We start from the raw sequence: 18,257 nt of genomic DNA, 5'->3' as shown, positions 1-18,257 counted from the left end.
TTGAACACTCAAGGCATATTGCAAGGCTAGATGCCTTGTATGCAAGAGATATTTATGAAATTACAATAATGTTAGAACTTTAAATTTTAAAATGGTTTTAAAAAGCAGGCAGGCAAAAAATGTCTCTTTGTTTAACTGTAAACTACTCAGACATATAATAAATACACCAGATTTATGCTGTAGTATCTTTGAAACTATAAGCCCTCTATTACAAAGTCATAATGTCAGATTAGTTGTGCCATGAAAGAAGTGAATGATTCATAAACCTGTCTTTCTTTTCTGAGATGTCCAGCTGTATGCAGCATAAAATATATTGATGACTTGATAAAATTGGTTTTGGCACTCTGGAGAGTTACTATCAGATTTCTTATCTTCTCTTTTAATGACTAATAAATATGAAACAGTTTTAACATTGTTTTAATATTTAATGCACAAGTCTACTGGTATTACCGTTGTACAGCCTCCATTCATTTTAATCTTGTAGACAATGCCTTATAAATTCTGTGTTCTCACTGCAAGCTAGTTTATAAAACACTTCCTGCCATGCATTTCTAGGATGTTTCTGCATGTTTCAGGCTTCTGAAATCACCTGGTCTTCCAAATAATGACAATCTTGCAAAAATTACATCCTGGACCAACTGCAAAGTCACAGAATTGCTTGCATGTTGTTGTTGTTGTTTCCTGTGCATTGAACAAAAAATACAGAAATAATTGAACTGTCCTGATTGGCTGCCGGTGATGTCATAACAGTTGTGCAAATCAGTGAACTGTAGAGCACTGGCAGCCATGCTCATCTTTCACTGTCAGGTGAAACGATAGTAGCACTGAACTGAGAGACAAAGGAACTCCACTAAAATCAACAAGCTTGTTGCATTTTATTAGATCTGGAGTTTGTTTTCCGCCAGTCTTGGCAGGATGCAACAAATAATCAGTGCTATTTGTTGTAGCCGCTCTGCTTTTCATTTTCTAACATTTGCTTGTGCCGCAGCATGATATATATTTCGAGTATTCAGTAAAGAATCTTTGCAGGAGTAGTAAATGAAATGTGAGACTGTGCGACAGCTAGGCTGGATTTCACCCACTATTCAGAAGTATCAAAGCGAGCAAACAAAACATTCTCTTTATCTACTTTTGCACAACATGGTTTGCCCTTGCTGTTCTATGTCTGAAACTCTGTTGCCTCTTGACAGTTTTTGCAAACTACAGCCCATGTAATCAGTTTACTCTCCAGTCAGCAGACTGTAGATTGCAGTTGTGCATGTCCGATTTTGAAATGACAGATGTTTCCTATATATTATACAGGTCGACTTCTGATATTGGCAGCAAGACAAGAATATCAGAGTCCAGCGGGACTGAACAGATACAGCCACATGATCATGCCCCCTTTGTCCCAGTTTCAAGAGCCCCAGTATCTGTGGCTCCATTGGATCAATCAGCTTTGAATTACTCAGGTGAAAAACGCATGCGGTACAAACAGAGACCACATCTAAGTCTGTATGGCATAGAGACGAGCGTATGAGATCTTGCAAATATCCTTGTTTAGAACTGTGTTAAATGGTTCTCTTGAAGGCTTGAGGAGGAGGAGGAGGAGGAGGATTAATAAAAGGACCACACACATGCCTTCATTTATCACATGCAGCGTATTTCTGATATGAGAGAGGAATGGGGAGGAAGGGCATGTTCTTCCTCATTGAAGCGCCTGGAATTGGAATCTTTATGAGACAGGATCTTGGAACCAATGGTGTTTTGTGGTACAGAAAACAAACGGCCATGATGTGTAGTCAGTTTTCCTTGCAGTGGCTGCCCACTCTTGGGTTGAATGCACACTGCATGGATCCAAAGGCCACAAGCTCTCTTTAGAAAGTCAGTTCAATTACCACTTTCAGCTCAATATGGTGAAACCAACCTGAACTGATGATAAATGTCATGTGATTGTTTAATTGTGTCTCCAGCTTGCAAGCTAGCATGTCCTTGCAAACTGTTCAAAAGTGAATTAGGTGAGGATATCCTGATTAGAAATTGAGAGGTTCCCAGTGTGATAAATCAGTTCAGATGAACTTTACCCATCATCAATAAGCTGAATATGGTCGTGTGCATAGGTGTTTTTTTCTGGGAGCTTACCAGCAAGCAGATGCTACCTGCCTCAAGAAACTTCAGAAAATATTAACATATAAACCTGCTTCACACTGAGTTAGATCATTGGTTCATCTTGTCCACTCTTATCTAACTTGTAGCAGCTCTGCAGGGTCTCAGGGTCTTTCCCAAACACACTGCCTGAGTCTGTTTAACCTGAGATGCCATAATCAAACCTGGGACCTTATACATGCAAAGCATGTGCTCTCTCTTTGAGCTGTGGCCCCAAACAAATCTCTTTGATTGCAAAGAAATCCTAGCCAGCTGATCAAAATCCTTTCTGTATTAAGGAAATACCACAGATGTCATATCTCCTTCGGTACACTGGAATTTTATGACACTAAATGTATATGCCTGTGTATGAATGAGTTGGGCTCATCTCCTATTTTAACACTGTAAATTTGATCTGCCATTTTGTTAGTGTTCCTGTGTTCACTGCATATTGCTGAAGCCCATGACATGTAAGAATCTTGAGGAAGATTATTCAGTTCTGTCAGGAAGCCAGTGAAATGTGTATTGTCTTCAAAGAAGGGATAGTTGTGTTGCTAGCATGATGGGGTTGGGAAGGCAGGTGAGGCAAATGATAAGAGCATCCTTTGTGTTTGCTGGATTGTGAAGGGGTCTGGAAGATGCAGATGGTTGTCAGGGCTGTTGAAGCCTGCTGGAACGACACTAGATGCTTGCTTTTCACCCAGCTTTCTTTAAGTAATGAAAAACATTTGCGACAATCTAAGGTAAGCAAAAGAAAAATGACTGTTCTGCCTCTCAAAAAAGCCTTGGTGATGATGAGATCAGGGTCTTCTCTTGCTTTTGCTAAAAAATCATGTAAAAATTTGTCTGCTGCTGCCATCATTGTACCATGGGTATTTGCTTATTCCTTTCCCTCCCATCCCTACGATAAACCAGAAGTGATAAACTCCCCCAATAATTTGGTAAAAGTTAAGTTGAACCTTTGAAGAAATAGCTCACAGTGGATTCGTGCAATCATTAGAAAGAAAAGCCACTGTGGCTTCTTTTCTCTGGTCAATGGTTGCATGGTTTGCCTGATTACCCTTATGGCTCGTGGGTTGCTGTGTTGTGTGAACTGTTGAGTCATGCAGTGAGGGTGGCTTCCAAATCGCTGCATGAACCTGTGCCTGGTTGTACGGTTTCAAAATAGTTTGGAAGCCCCACCCCCCGTTATGCATTCCCCACTGTGGCTTATTTGCTGGAGTGATCATGCAAACCTGGCCATCATGTCTTAACAGCCAATTTGAGCAAATGGAATTTGGAAGGAAGGAAGTGTATAGGGGAAAAGTGCTGCCACGTTCACTGACTTAGAGTGCAGTCCTATCCATATTGAGAGAGAAAAATGTCCAAGAACCTGCCACGTTCCCCAGCCAACTATGCGAAGAAGGACAGGGAATACTGGGAGTTGTGGTATGTTCTTTTGCTGGCCAGGGAATGCTGGGGGTTCTGGGACTGCCTTCTGTCTAAAAATGCATAAGGTTACACCCTTAATGGTATTTCTCCAGCTTTTTTCCTTTGGATTTTCTTTCCTTATATTCTGTGGTTTAACACACATGGGTGTTGATTTACACACAGGTAACTGCTTTTCTCTATGCCTTTAAAGTTCTTCTGCCCCAGACTGAGCTTTCCACCTAGTATTATAACATATGCCCATCCAAAACAAAAATTAATGTAAAAAATTCCCTTCCTGCTACAATGTTGGTTTCTATTTGCATTTTGAAACTTATGAACAACCATAAGCAATCAGTGGAATAAAATTGTATTTCTGCTAATTTGGCTGCTAGCCACTTAAAGATACAATAGTCAGCAGATTATTTCAGAGTTTATAAAAACATGTTAGCAAGTTCATGGAGGCCATGAATAGACATCCATTAAAAAAAATATGTATCCCAGTATTTTAAACTACTTGAGACCTGGAGTAAGCAGAAAAGAAATGGCTATACTCTTAAATTTTTGAAATTCTGAAATATCAGGATTTTGAGAGATGATACTGGGCTTGAATGAATTGTTGACCTTGACAACAACTGAGTTTCTCAATTTTTCTGAATCTGAAATCCTAAGGTGCTAAGCTCTATTGCAAGAGAATTAGGTCCACTTTTCTTACACGTGTAAAATAACAGCTTTGTAAAAAGTATAACATTCTTTAATTTATCTTTGTAAGATCAGGATTTAATAGTGTAATTACAGATAATGGCTTTCTCTTTAAAAAAAAACTGCCCCAACACACAATCTCTACAAAGGCCACTGTGCTAGGCATTCTTACATGGAAATAAAGTTTCAGTGAAACCAGTGGGATTTTCTGTGTTTTTATAGTTAAGGACAAACTGATATATATTCTTTTGACACCAAGTTGGAAATAAAGGGCTTGTAGAAATTTCACTATATTGCCTTAGGCGATGGTCCAGTGGAGCATTTAAAATTTTCACTTAATTTTAGGCAAGTGAATAGTCCCTGTGAGACCGCTCTGCACAGTTTGCATGTTGCCAAGAGATGTTTAGTGCTTGTGTGCTCTTTTAGTCATGGCTCCCAGAGGATATGAAGACTCTTGGCTTCTCTAAAGCATGGCAATTCAGCAGTTCCTTCTAGGCAGTCCATTCCCGCTGATATATTTTGTGATTTTTTTGAAAAGTGCAGTTGAGAAGTTAAGCTGAAATTTTTGAAACTAATTGGGAGTAGGATTGTGCAGAATTGCTATTTCAATTAAGGGAAGACTACAACTTTTACAGCATCTGGTGAATGAACACAGTGATTCCAAATTACTGTTTAAGAGGATGCTGGCATTTATCATTCACCTACAACACATCTCTGTTCCAACCTCCCCTCCAAAAGGGCAATGCATTCTGCTCTTGCCTCTTCATATATATCCCTAATGTTACATTCTTCAGTACCTGAAGCTTGGGTACTAAATTCCACACTAAAGAATTTTTCCTCTTAAATGTACACTCAGTATTTGGGAACTGCTATGCTAGCATTTACTTGATTTTATTTAAAGATAGCATAGAGTTATTTGCTGATATTTGCTTGTTTAGACATACCAATATTATTCAGTTAAGGATTTGGGTAATGATACTGCAAAAAGGGATTGTATGTCTGATGCAGAAGTGTCTGTAGAATGACTGATATGGCACATTTACATACCATAGTTAGTTTGCTTACTGCAGTACAAATTAAATGAGATGACCTCCTGGTCCAGAAAGATTTAGGGAAATTGTTAGGCTCTCTGGATGCAATTTGAGCTGTGTTGTAGTGAGGGCTCACAGGGTCTAAATGTTTCGACTATTACTGTTACTATAATTAGAAGGGACTCTCCCTCCACCCCTTTCAGGCTCTCAGGTCCTAGCCACACTTAGCAGCTATCCTCACGGAAGTTAGTGGAAGTGGGGACTTACATTGTTATGCACTACCCCTATAATAATACAAAATATTTTGGAGTGACTTGGTCTTGAATGGGCAATAAAGATCCATTAGCTTTATAAGGGATCTGCTACTGGTGGAGATGAAAACTTGCTAGAACTAGTTTTTTATCTATAGTTCAACCTAACTGCCTGCATTTTAGAGTTTCGTTCAGTCATGATGAGCCCGTGCACATAAAGGTTTACCACAGCACTACTGAATTTAAGATACAGTTAGTATGATGGAATGACAAAAGCTCTAGTTTTCCTGGGGAATAAATTATGTCTTCTTAAGCAAAGTTCAAATTTAAGTGAGATGTTAAAAACTTCTTTATATGTTGTAATGCACCCAAAATGGAGTCTTGAACATTTAATAATTCTGTCAAGTCTTTCATTATAACCATCTTTACCAAGTCTTCTTAGGAACAGTTGTCACAAAAGTTACATACATGTGCTGGAGCATCACTTGACAGAAGAACTGGTCTAGCTTGCTTATTTTCTGGAAAGGGATATATAGCCTTCTGAATTTTAATGCCAAAGCCCACCTTTTCAGTTTTGCTTTATATAATCTAATGAACTGGATTGCAGTGCCTAAGCAGAAAGCAAGGCTGGCCTTGGGAACCCTAGAGACATCCTAGAATGGCTCTTATTTGAGCACAAACAGCCCACTGACATTGTTTGGCAGATACAGCATCAAACAATGTGGAAATAGAGGGAAAATAATGTAGTAATTTCAGTCAGTGCTAGTTATCAACAGGGTGTTTTTTAATGAAATTTTGTACCTTTAGTTTAGCTTAGTGAATTATGAAAGGTTGTGGGTGGAGGATAATGGAGACTTCAATCTTATAAGCCTTTTTAGTCTTGATGATTTGAAACTTAGATTAAAGGCTTTCGTGGGTGTGAATCTGTAATTGGATGCAGTAATGGGCTGCCTAGGAATAAAAATGACTAATTGAAGAATTCTGTGATGAAGCAGCATTCATTCCCAAGGCAATGTGAGTTGTGATAAACACTATGGCAGCCCACTTAGCTTCTAAGTAGCCATTGAGCTGCAACCCTCAAAAGAATCGCTCCAGACTGGAATCATCCCACTGGGCTTGATAGAACTTCTAAGAGGTTTCAGGCAGCATACCTTGATGGATGGGTTTACAAATGTAGAATTTGCAGCAGCCTGAACATTTCATTAGTTTGACCAAATGTTCTTGAAACCTCCAAAACAACAAAAAATGTGTCTCCAAACATAAGGTGAAAAACAAATATAGAGGTTCATCTGACACCACTCAGTCTAAAGGAAAATGCAGGATCCTTGAATTCTTCAACGTGCTTTGACTACCTCAAAAAAGAGAATCTACAAAAAATAATTGGCTGTCTCCTGGCCTCAAGCCTCACCAATATAGATTAGCAGGATAAATGGCCCATTAAGCTATTCATTTTGCTGTAACTAGTCAAGGCTTTGACAAAAACTGGCCCTGGGTCTGGGATTGTGTTTCCTTTTAATCAGTCCCCCTGGTATTTAGGTAAGACTTAAGGATCAGTGATTCCAAGTGGCAGCAAAAACATAATCAGTGTTCAGCCAATAATGCCTGTATAAGAATCAAACTTCTGTGGCAGCCCAGCAGTACTAAAATCTGTATTACTCACCACTGCCAATGTGAAAAGATTCTCGTGTGCCCACATGGGTATTTTAGCAATGTGAATGACCACAACTCTTTCCTTCTGCAGCAGAAACAGTTTGAAATGTAAAGTTATGCAAATGCAACTCTTATTTTAATAATGCAACATGTTCTTCTGTAGCCAGACCCTGATTCTGAGTGGTACACTTTCTGTTTGCAATAGAGCAGCTGCCTCATTTTTTAAACTCTTGAGGGTAGGAGGACGCTCTCTGCTACTCTTTTGCTCAGGATCACAATGGTTGAATAAGCAGAAAAGATGTCATAATGGTTCTAGTCCACACCCCAACAATCCCTTTTTGGCTACTATTCATAAATTAAAGGTGACATAGGAAAAATGCACTGGACTGCTACCTTTTTTTATTTAAGCTTATTTAATATTTGCATCCTTCTGACTCTGGGAGCAGCACTTTGGTAACTGTGGCTACTCAAGAGGAGCTTACAATTCTCCCAGCAGAATAGCAGCTCCTCAGTACTCTCATCCTCGGTTTAACGTCAGAAGCCATCTCTTGTGATTGTAAGATGTGGTGTAAATATACAGCCGTGGTATAAATATTGGTACTGGAAATGGCTTTAAACAGTAAAAGCATTTTCCCAATTTAAATTACTTGTGTTGTATCTACAGTCATCCCAACTATGACTTGAAGAGACTCTGTTTGTAAAATGATGTCTCTGTTTTTAATTGTTTTTTTTTCTTTTTTTGGAATTGCTGTTTTTTGATTGTTGTTAAGTCCCATAAGGACAAATGCATCCACGCCACTCCCACTTCAGTAGAAGGAGTATATTCTCCTGAAACCTTTTAAATTCAGAATTCAAGTATCACACTACCGTGGTCATATGTCATTAGAGGAGCATAACTTCAAGAACACATGTGGTTGACTCCCTGCCCCACCCCATGTACCTAAAGCGGGTGCTTGGTTGGTGTCCTCGATTCCGTTCATTTCATGTAATTACATAAGCAACATTTATGCAATTTTTACAAGCCCATTGTAGACAACGAAGGCTGGAAACTGCTGTAAACTGAAATGGAAAAAATGGAACTTTGTCTTATTAAAATATATTGTTTCTGTTTAACAACCCATGTGTGTGAAGTGTTTTGTTTCAAGTTATTCAGGTACATTTGTCTCTTTTAAAGGCCACAAAGAGAGGATTGGCCTTGTTAATGACTGATGATAATCATGGACAACCCTGTCAGCTTTTAACTACTATTCACTGACTTGTTGAGTAGTTTATCTTAGATATTCCTGCGTGGACATTTGAAAGGGGAGATAATAGAACACATTTGTTGTAAGATTCTTCAGGGAAATTTACGGGAGCCCTTTTGGTGTCAGTAAGCAATTTTACCAACCTACTCCAAGTGAGTGAAAGTAACCCTTGTGTGCTGTATTGATAAAGGCTGTATTGATAAAGATGACAATTAAGAATTTCTGAGTGTCAAACTGCTGCTTGTTGATCAGTCTTTCATTTGGAACGTTTTCACATGTGAGACTTTTTACTTGTTCTGTTAAACTGGAATATGCTTTCAGCATGCTTGGAATATGCATAGCACAAGTACTCGGAGAGAGTTTGATGCCTTCTTATGTCACATATAAACACAAGTTTTAAAAGTAGAGGGAGATTCATAGAAAATAAGGTTGAAAGCTGTGATCCTTGGCACCTCAGGTCTCCCTAAATTTAATTATTCTATGTATTGAGTCAACACACATGGGTTCCAGCTGTAAGAACAGTAACTTCAATCACAGGAGCAGACCAGGGGCACTGACAATGCATTAAAGCAATGGCAAAATGGATGGCTTTGGGCCTTGAAAAAAAAAGCATTGGGATGTTAGAAGTTGATAGCTGATTCCCCACCCACTGCCCTCGCAAAGCATAGTTCAACCAAAAAACAAGAGAGGATATTTGCTGTTCAGCAGTTAATGCAGAACTAAAGCCAGTATGTATCATGTTGCGATACCTACAAAATAATGCCTTATATTATTTGATATTTTGAATCTAAAGGTTACAAGATGTAGTCAAAATACTTGTTGCACCTAGTACACTTACATGTTAGCAGCTGATGCATGCAGTATGTAGGAGAGATGCTTCATTGAACAGACGATAAAGATGGATTCTTTTTCTAACACTTGGCAACATATTTCAAGCTGAAAGCAATGATGTGTTGCCAGGAATTTAACGAGGATTCCAGAGGATACCAGTGAGACTGAAGAATCTATCCATTTACCAACTGAAGAAGATCACCCAAGTGGACAAATAAACTGTACATGTGAACATGATAGAAAGCATCAGGGTTAAAAAAGCATTGGGTTTAAGATCATGCAGTGATCTTTGTTAGCATAAAATGATGCAGGTATTAGGAACTTTGAAGGAACAGAAGGGTGAAACTAAATATAAATGCCAAGTGGTTGGTACAACATCTATGCTGTGTGAAGACAAACCCACACCATGGAAGAGGAAACAGTGACATCTATACTTAATTGTATTCCCGTTCTCATTGCCACAACCAGAAATCATACATACATCCGGTTGATTCAGCAGAATGGTTCATGCAGGAGTAATTTACAGTTCTTTGTCATGGTCTCTGTGCATTTTATTCTCCTTTAGGAAGGTCAAAGCACCATATGCACACAAACTCAGTTCCAGAGAAGCAACAGGTGGTCACACTTCCCTCTGTTCTATATCCTGCCATAACTGCTCACAATTCAGTAGGGTGGTCCTAAGAGCATTCTTATCCCTTTAGATATTGAAAAATACTACTGTAGAAGTATTTCAACCCAGTAAATGATACTGGACTCTAACACTAGAATCAAAATGACATGTTTTTAATACCACACGTACAACTTTACATAAATTCACAAGGTTACTAGAAACCTGACTAGCAACATCTCTTTGGCTTCTTGTACTCTCTTTCTGCACTAGCAAAAATCCAAAAACCCGCATCTGCACTGTGCCTATGTTTGACTTACACAACTGATATTCATTCATTCATTCATTCATTCATTCATTCATTCATTCATTCATTCCTTCATTCATAGTGCAGATATATATGATCACTAGCTCATGGCTTTGATGTCTCCACTGTGTCAAGAACATTGTCATTGCTGGGTTGTCATCTTCACACAGGTATAATCTGTTGTGGGATGATTCATCCCACCCAAGTGACAACAAGGCACCAAGTGCAGATACAATAATGCATGTTCTGTCTTTGGCAAGGGGCTCTATTGCCAATGCAAAATGGTATCTTCTAGTCGGAACATCTCAGGTATCCTTTGCAATGTTCCTCTAGGTCTTTAGCAATGAGTTTTGGTTACTAATCATCTTCCCTATTTCTTGATAGGAAGTACTGTTCCAGCGGTGTTTGCCATCCCAGCAGCAAACAGATCCGGGTTCACAGGCTATTTCATCCCAACACCACCTACCGCATATAGGAACCAGGCTTGGATGTCCTATGCTGGAGAAAATGAATTACCAGGGCAGTGGGCTGACTCGGTAAATGTGCACACTTTTTTTCTGTTTGTATGTCTGAATGCTTACAGTAAATATACTAATGACAGGTATCTGGGAGGTAAAATTTCCTAACAGATGGTAACATTTTGTACAGCTGGTACTGCCAAGTCAGCTATTTGGATATCCTGGGCTGGTCTAATGAGAAATTGAAAATTAAAGAATGATGTCAGTTTAGGACAACAGCACTTCTCTTTGCTAAAATTTGTAGTAATTTGTAAAGCTGCCATTGCATCCAAGATCCTGAACTTAAAGCAGCACCTGGGTGCAATATACATTGCTAGTATAAATTGCGTGGTATGCAAATGACCAGAAGTGTAACTAAAACAGGAGTCTCAAACTCGTGGCCCGCGGGCCAATTGCCAGGACAGACGGGCATGGGGGAGGGACCCTGCGGCCTTCAAAGCGCCAGCGGCGCCTGGGCTGGCCGCAGGATGAGCGGCCCACCACCACCGCGGTGGTGGAATACTTGATGCGGCCCCGCCTCACCCAGACTCTACTTCCAGCGGCCCCCAGGTAAGTTGTGTTTGAGACCCCTGAACTAAAATATTCAGAACCAGAAATTCTCTCCATTTATGTTTGCATTTGATCCTTGGGGAGAGGATATGTTCTAGTGCCACATCATATGGTTTATCTTGCCTTAGTTCAGTAGTACAAAAGATCCCACTGAGCCACTGGCCACAGCATTGTTTCCCTGAAAACAAGCCAGAACTTCTGTGTGTGATTTCCTAAGCTGTTAGAAGAGGTCCAACACAAATCGATAAGTTAAGAATGACGTGTTGGAGATAGGCTGATATGTAGTCCTTAAAGCAAGACAAAAGGCTGTAAATGTTTTACTGATAGTTCAGTTCTCATCCAAGCCTATCCCACACCAAATAGTTGCCAGCAGTAACTGAAATTACTTTATTCTGATCGGACAGAGATGCTTTTAACTGGATTTCTGCACTGAGCAGGGGGTTGAGTCAGGTAATCTAAATGGCCCATTCCAGCTATGATTCTCTTTGTTACCAAAGTCATTTTAGGTCAGCCTGGCTAACAGGCAGTGGGCTGGTTCATATATCACAGTAAAGCATGGTTTAACGCTAGTTGTGTGAAATGGAGTGACCACTGACAAAAGTATCTTTCTATTATTTATAAGATTGAATGCTTACAGTAAATGTGCTTATTCTCCTTTCTTGGTCCCACTTGTGAGACAAGCATCCCCAACTCACTGGCTATCTGAGCACCTTTCTGGGAAACAGCACTGATGAAGGGAATGGCACTTGCCCCCCTCCCTTTCTTGCTCCCACTTGGTAGGGATGCCTCCCTGGTAAGCGTGGATGGGGGGCAGGGGGGACTCAGCTCAGCAGTGCAGCCTCTCTTGAGTACTGCTGCACAGGTGAGTCTCTCCCCTCTTGCTTAGTTGCTATGCATGCAACCAAGATTTCCTTGAGGTGCAAGGAAGGGGAATCAGCTGAGTGGCATCAGCCCCCACTAGGCAGCACTGCACAGCTGGTTCTTGCCCTATGTGTGGAAGGCCAGCAGGGAAGCTGGTTGAGCAGCATAGCCTCGTTTGGGCAAAGATGATCTTTAGAGCAGAAGGTGGGCAGAGTGGGGATGTCTCTGCCGGATGCAGAAAGTGGCATCTACCAATGGTGTTCTCCACTGAGCAATGGGCCACTTTTGCCAGGCAGATCTCTGGTTTTTGCCTTGGAACAATGAAGAATTGTATTTTCTAGATATGGATGACATAGCAAGTCATCTGGGTACCGGAAAGCCATAGAACAGTCTGTTGTTTCTAAAGACCAAATTTACCACACTGAAATGCCATGACAGGATTCACCCAACACGGCAAACAATGGCAAAATCCATTGTTGCTTAGCTAGTCTTGTGAACCTGTCCTGTGTCTGTGAAAAGTCAAACTACTATGGCTTGTTACTAGAGTTAAAAATCGCCATCTCTGTAAGAAATGCAGGAAAGAACTAAAGTGTGGGCTACTCTGACAACTGCTTTTTCACTAGATCAATTTCCTCCATTTTAATCACTTCTGTAAAGGAAATTGTGCCACTCCTAATTGTCTTACCATTTAGATATGAAAAGCAGACATTTGCTTTCATCATGCCAGACAAACTACATACAAAATTCATAGTTTCCTACATTAAAGTGTCATCTGAGTAGAAAATGTTGGGAAGGAAATGGGAAAAGCAGCATTTAAATGTTTTCTCCAGTTATGTTCAAGCCACCTCAAAGGCTTTGAATGGAAAGTTCTGAAGTGCTACTATACAAGTTTACGTAAGCTAAAATTGGTGAAATACTGCCCCCTAGCGTTCTAACACAGCTCTCATTGCAAAATCAGTCTAATTTGCACAGTTATGTGAACAAGAGGGGTGTGCTTTGTGTTGACCAAATTTGATTGCCACTGGCATCCTGGAATCCCATAGGTTTAAGCCATATGCTTAACATAGATGAAGTTATAGAGGTCTTGCAGTGCATGAGTGGGGGTGAGCAACCATGGCATAAGCAGACTCCACATCTAATAGACTTACTGGAAATGATACTCTTAAAGACTAGATTATCAAAGTGATTATCACTTTCAAAGAATAAAAGCTATTGCTGTAATTTTTGTACAAATGGTCTACATAATGGTTGGATTTACTTATGATATGTATTTCTGCCAATTCCAGACTTGAGAATGAGTAGTCTACCTTTTCATTATTTCTGTCTATATTTGAAATAGTTGTCCTTTATGTTTCAGAGGGTACTTTTCTAATTAAGAAAAAGAGTTTTAAATTATGATAGCCAAATAAAGTAAACACAGAATTAAGACTTGGTGGCATTTGCCCAGTTTGGTATACAAGTTCAAGTCTCAACTGCTGTGTGCATTTTTGTAATATTGAAGCAATATTTGGATCACATGGCTAATTTTAAAACTCTAATATCTTTAAGAGTTTATTGACTTGTGTATCTAACAACAGAGAACAGTGCCAGACTATTGAGATACACTGGGACTATTATGGGGCACAGTCACGTAAGGAATTATTATTAGACAATATTCTGAACACAATCAATATAGTTAATCACCAGCGTTGAAACTAGCCATACTATTTGAAGTTAGTGGAAAAGGAAAATAATGAAATATGCCTTGGCAGTACTTTATCCATGAGGATATTCAGCAATGTGTAGGATACTTTTATTGGCTGGTGAGATAGGATGGTTTGCAAGAATAATTACCGTTTTAAGCATGATTAAATGGTAATTAAAAGCACAACAATAGAAGAATTAAAATAATAAAATATAGACAATAAAGTATCAAAATAGTAATAAGCATTTTATGTTAAAAAGCATACAGAAATGAAATATGTACCAGCTATTAAAAGGTCAGGAGAATAATTCTTTTTGCCTTGGTATATGAAAAATTTGTAGTATGTCCACAGAAGAGATGTCATCACAGTCCAAACTCAGCTACCTTTGGATTCTAGGAGAATCTGGAATACTAAATATTACCTCCTAGTAAATAGTCATTCAATATCCAAAACTTACTTTTCACCTGCAATTAAGTTCCCTAGAGAATATGGTCAAAGAGCTTGTAAAGAGCAATTGTTCCTTTTCACCATTGAGAATGTGTCTTCCAGCATAGCCCTTATGAAATGTAAATTGCTTACACTTCATTGTGTATATTAGTGAAGTACTACTGAAGCCCATCTGGCATCAAAAAAAATCTTTTCAGCATGAGCTGAAGACTACCCTCCACATCCAGGCATTTGATGGCATAAGACTGAGTTTTAATGTCAGTTTTAGCAGGTGCCAGTATTTTAGCTGTTTAAGTTGTTTTAAATTTAGTATTTTAAATTTTTAATATGTTTTATAATTTCTGTGGATTTGCCCAGGGTGATCTGGGTTTTGGAAAGTATAGAAATTAATAATTATTAACATTTTTATATTGCCCCAAAGACAAAAGGCTCTCTTGCTGGTTATCAAAGTCAAAAGAACATATAAACAAGAACAGAAACACCATATAGCAATAAAGCAATATAATGATAAAACAACCAATAACAAGAGGCACATAAATGCAACAGTAAAATATAATAAAAATACATATGAAAACTAAAAGTAGCTATTAAAGTACCTGGAAAATTAAAAAAAGTTTTTCACCTGGCATCAAAAAGAAGAAAGAATGGGTATCAGACATACCTTTTTAAGGATTTCATAACTGAAAAGTCCTTCTTTCTGGTTGCCACCCTCCTTTTCTCTATTGGACGGGGCTCCCTAAGAAGGTACCCCAAAATAGGCTCTTAAGGCTCAAGTAGGAACATATGGGGCAAGGTGTTTCTTTAGATAACTTGGCCCCAAGCTATTTAGGGCATTAAATGTTAATACTAGCGCTTTGAATAATAGTTCAGTGCTAGTACGGACAATCTTGCAGATTATAGGAAGATGCACATGGTATTCAAAACTTGTAACACCATGTGAAACATACTTCTAAAACATGTTTCATATGTATAAAGGAGTAACGATAAACTATATATGACTAACTACTGTTGTAATAAGGGTCATTTGGTCCATTCTGTCCCTGCTCCCATTGAACCCACTGAATAAGAACAATCCTAAAATAAAGAGAAATTAGCATCAGATGCACGCGTATGGATTTTTATAAATCAGACCTGGGGACAGGGGGATGGGAAGTGGACTAATTCACATTAGTGCAAGCATGCATTAGTGCTAACTTGCACTTCCCCAGTGCTCTCAGTGGTGTTACTGTGAATTAGCACAAGTAGAATGGTCATCCCCCTCCCCCGTTACATCAATAGGCAGAGGATGGAATGAAGATACCTGATAATCTGCAAGACAAAGATGGAAGAGATTTTTAAAAATTGGTACATTCCTTGTTACAGCTAACTTACTGCAAATGAAGAACCTTTGTGTGTGTGTGTGTTCTTATGTTATTGGATTTATTGTATGTTGCTCTGAGGATCATGATGGTCATAAAAATGAAATTGAAATAGATTGCTTTGTTTTTTGTTTTCTGCTTTTTGTAAGCCGTCCAGATACTTTTAGTATTGGGCGGCATATAAAAACTTTAAACAAACAAACAAACATTTAAAGGACATTATAGAATAATTAATATAGACTTTTCAATCTATGTTCACACTTTTGGATAAATTCCTAGCAGCATTTTGACTTATTCATGCTGGCAATAGAGAATTAAACCATACTGTAGACTAAGGCTAGACTATCCTATTAAGACTAACTTAGCTTAGTGAGTAATGGTAAATGTGATGTTCCTAGGGATAAAAGGTTTTCCTCATTCTGTTCCTTTATTTTTCCTCCGGTTTGCCCTGTCCTGAATTCTTCCTCTCCTGTGTCTTGGTTTAACTAGAACCCTATTTAGACATTGCATTGATTCAAAATACAAGAGTGTATTTAGAACTCTACAATTCTAGAGTTCCCAATCACACAGGGGGCCCATGTAAGTGAAGAAGGCCCTCCGCTTGAAGTGCTATCCCTGTACAGAGGGCAACAGGGAAAACACTTCTTCCTCACACATTCATCAACATAGAATTATGACACCGTAATTCGGCCTTGGAGAATTTCTGAAAATTATTTTGGAACTGGAGCATGCACATTTTGCTCAAGTTCCACGTTTTGCAGATTGGCATCTCTCTCCCTCCCCACTACATTACTGGCGCACACAGCTACATGGATAGCACACTGCTACAAAAAAAGTAATTGATGCAATTGTACGTACGATTGCATCAAGATTCTTTTTGTAAAGTGTTCTACTAATGCACACGTATGTTCTTGCTCTTTAGTAGAAGTCTCTGCAAAAAAAAAAAAAAAAGGGACACTACAGTGTGTATATCTTGAGACATCCAGACATGTTTTTTGTGTATACTATCACAAATTGGTCCAACTGGGGTAAGAGGAGAGACACGAACTGAAGATGAAAGCTAAGGCATATTTTGCAGATACAGTGCTCCACACGACATTTGGGCACTTTTAAACCCACCCACACATAACCAAGCAGAACAATAGAGAATTCGTAATACTTGACTTGCACATGGGAACAAGACCAGGTAATTCAAAACTCCAACCTCCAGGGACAAATTCAGACAATGAGAGTTTTGGAAGTATGACTGGATAATTCCATCCCTTGGGGAAAGACTGAGTTCTGCTTAAAGCAGGGTGAACTTTGTAAATTCTGTATATTGATAAGTCAAAGGGTGTTTTTTGAGCATTGGATATACTCTTGAGTTTTATGGGATCAGTTATCCATGGGTTAGAAATCACAGACAGTAATATCTCCTTTCTTAATCACAGATTTCTTGGGATGCCTTGGACAATTTGCTGTCTCTGTATTCATCATTATGTATGGTTACTTTGCAGTCATAAAATGGTTTGTTCCTGGAAATCAAATTATTCTGACAAGGAACACACTGATTTACTCTCGCAAAGAATGCATGCAGCTCTGGCTCAAAAATTGCTTTCCGACTTTGCCCCTGAGTGGCTTCTTTCCACAGGGCAACCACTGCAGAAGCTCTCTGTCATGCAAACAGATAAATAAATATATCTGAGGGCAATTTATTTGTCTAATTAAAATCTTCTCTAGGTCCCACTGCCTGGCTACATAGAAGCTTATTCACGGCCGCGCTATCAGCACAACTCTCCTTCAAGGCTTCCGCGTCAGTACAGCCAGCCAGCAAACATGCAGCCCAGCCTGGAACAAGCTCCGTTGCCCTGTACTGCTGCTTCTCAACACAGCCTAACTGAAAATGACCCTTTGGATAACCCTCTCCCCAGCCTTTCTACAGCTGCACTAGTGAAGGCAATAAGAGAAGAAGTAGCTAAGCTAGCCAAGAAACAAACAGATATGTTTGAGTTTCAGGTCTGATGGCTTCATACACAGAAACTTTGCATCACAACCCTAGTCAGCTTCTGGCTTTTAAATCAGACTTGTTGTGGCTTGCGCTAAAGCAATGCCATATTTTTCCGTCTCTGACACAGTCAACCCTGGATTCTTTTTTTAATGTGAGTAACTAGAACAGTCAGTCTGAAGATCTACTCTGTCTCTTAAGCCAGGTGTTTCCTGGCAACTCTGTTTAGACATTGATGTAATATATTTATCATATGCAATTGTCTGCCACATACTGCTCATTCCATGGAGCCTCTGTTGTTGGAAACATTACTTAAACCATATGCCTGTCTAATGTTCCAGTATATTAAGAGCTTAGAAAGCACAAATATAGATCATTCTGTAGCAATGTGTGCATGTAAAAAGTAAACTTTATCTTTCTGGATAAAAAAATAATGCTAATATTCTGACAAAGACCATGTATTTATCTACTAGTGGTCAAGTTGATACATTTTGGGAATCAGTATCAAAAGAATGACTGCAACAAAGCAATAGAGCTCAGTTCTGCCTGGAGACCATATTTGAACTATAAAAATGTGATGCGAATGAATCCTGCAGAATCCTTTTTAAATAATCCCACACTTCATCATCTTTGTTCATACTCCAAAAAGCAGAAAATGGGAGAACTCTGAAGAGGCATACTAGTGTAATTGGTGTCTAAAG

The 18,257-nt window shown here is 39.1% G+C and overlaps 1 protein-coding gene across 1 annotated transcript in view; it reads left to right on the top strand.

Annotated features, from left to right (window-relative positions):
* The window catches only part of KIAA1549L (KIAA1549 like), a 119,629-nt gene extending 102,056 nt beyond the window's left edge, over positions 1–17,573 (top strand). The window contains exons 19-21 of the mRNA XM_044425840.1: positions 1,303–1,451; positions 10,539–10,690; positions 17,292–17,573. Coding sequence (XP_044281775.1) covers positions 1,303–1,451; positions 10,539–10,690; positions 17,292–17,573 — 583 coding nt within the window. The remainder of the gene's footprint in view (positions 1–1,302; positions 1,452–10,538; positions 10,691–17,291) is intronic.
* The last annotated feature ends 684 nt before the right edge of the window (positions 17,574–18,257 follow it).

This window comes from Varanus komodoensis, unplaced genomic scaffold (genome assembly GCF_004798865.1).
Source record: "Varanus komodoensis strain SLA01 unplaced genomic scaffold, ASM479886v1 scaffold16, whole genome shotgun sequence".
NCBI lineage: Eukaryota > Metazoa > Chordata > Lepidosauria > Squamata > Varanidae > Varanus > Varanus komodoensis.
This window is presented reverse-complemented; position numbering and strand designations above follow the sequence as displayed.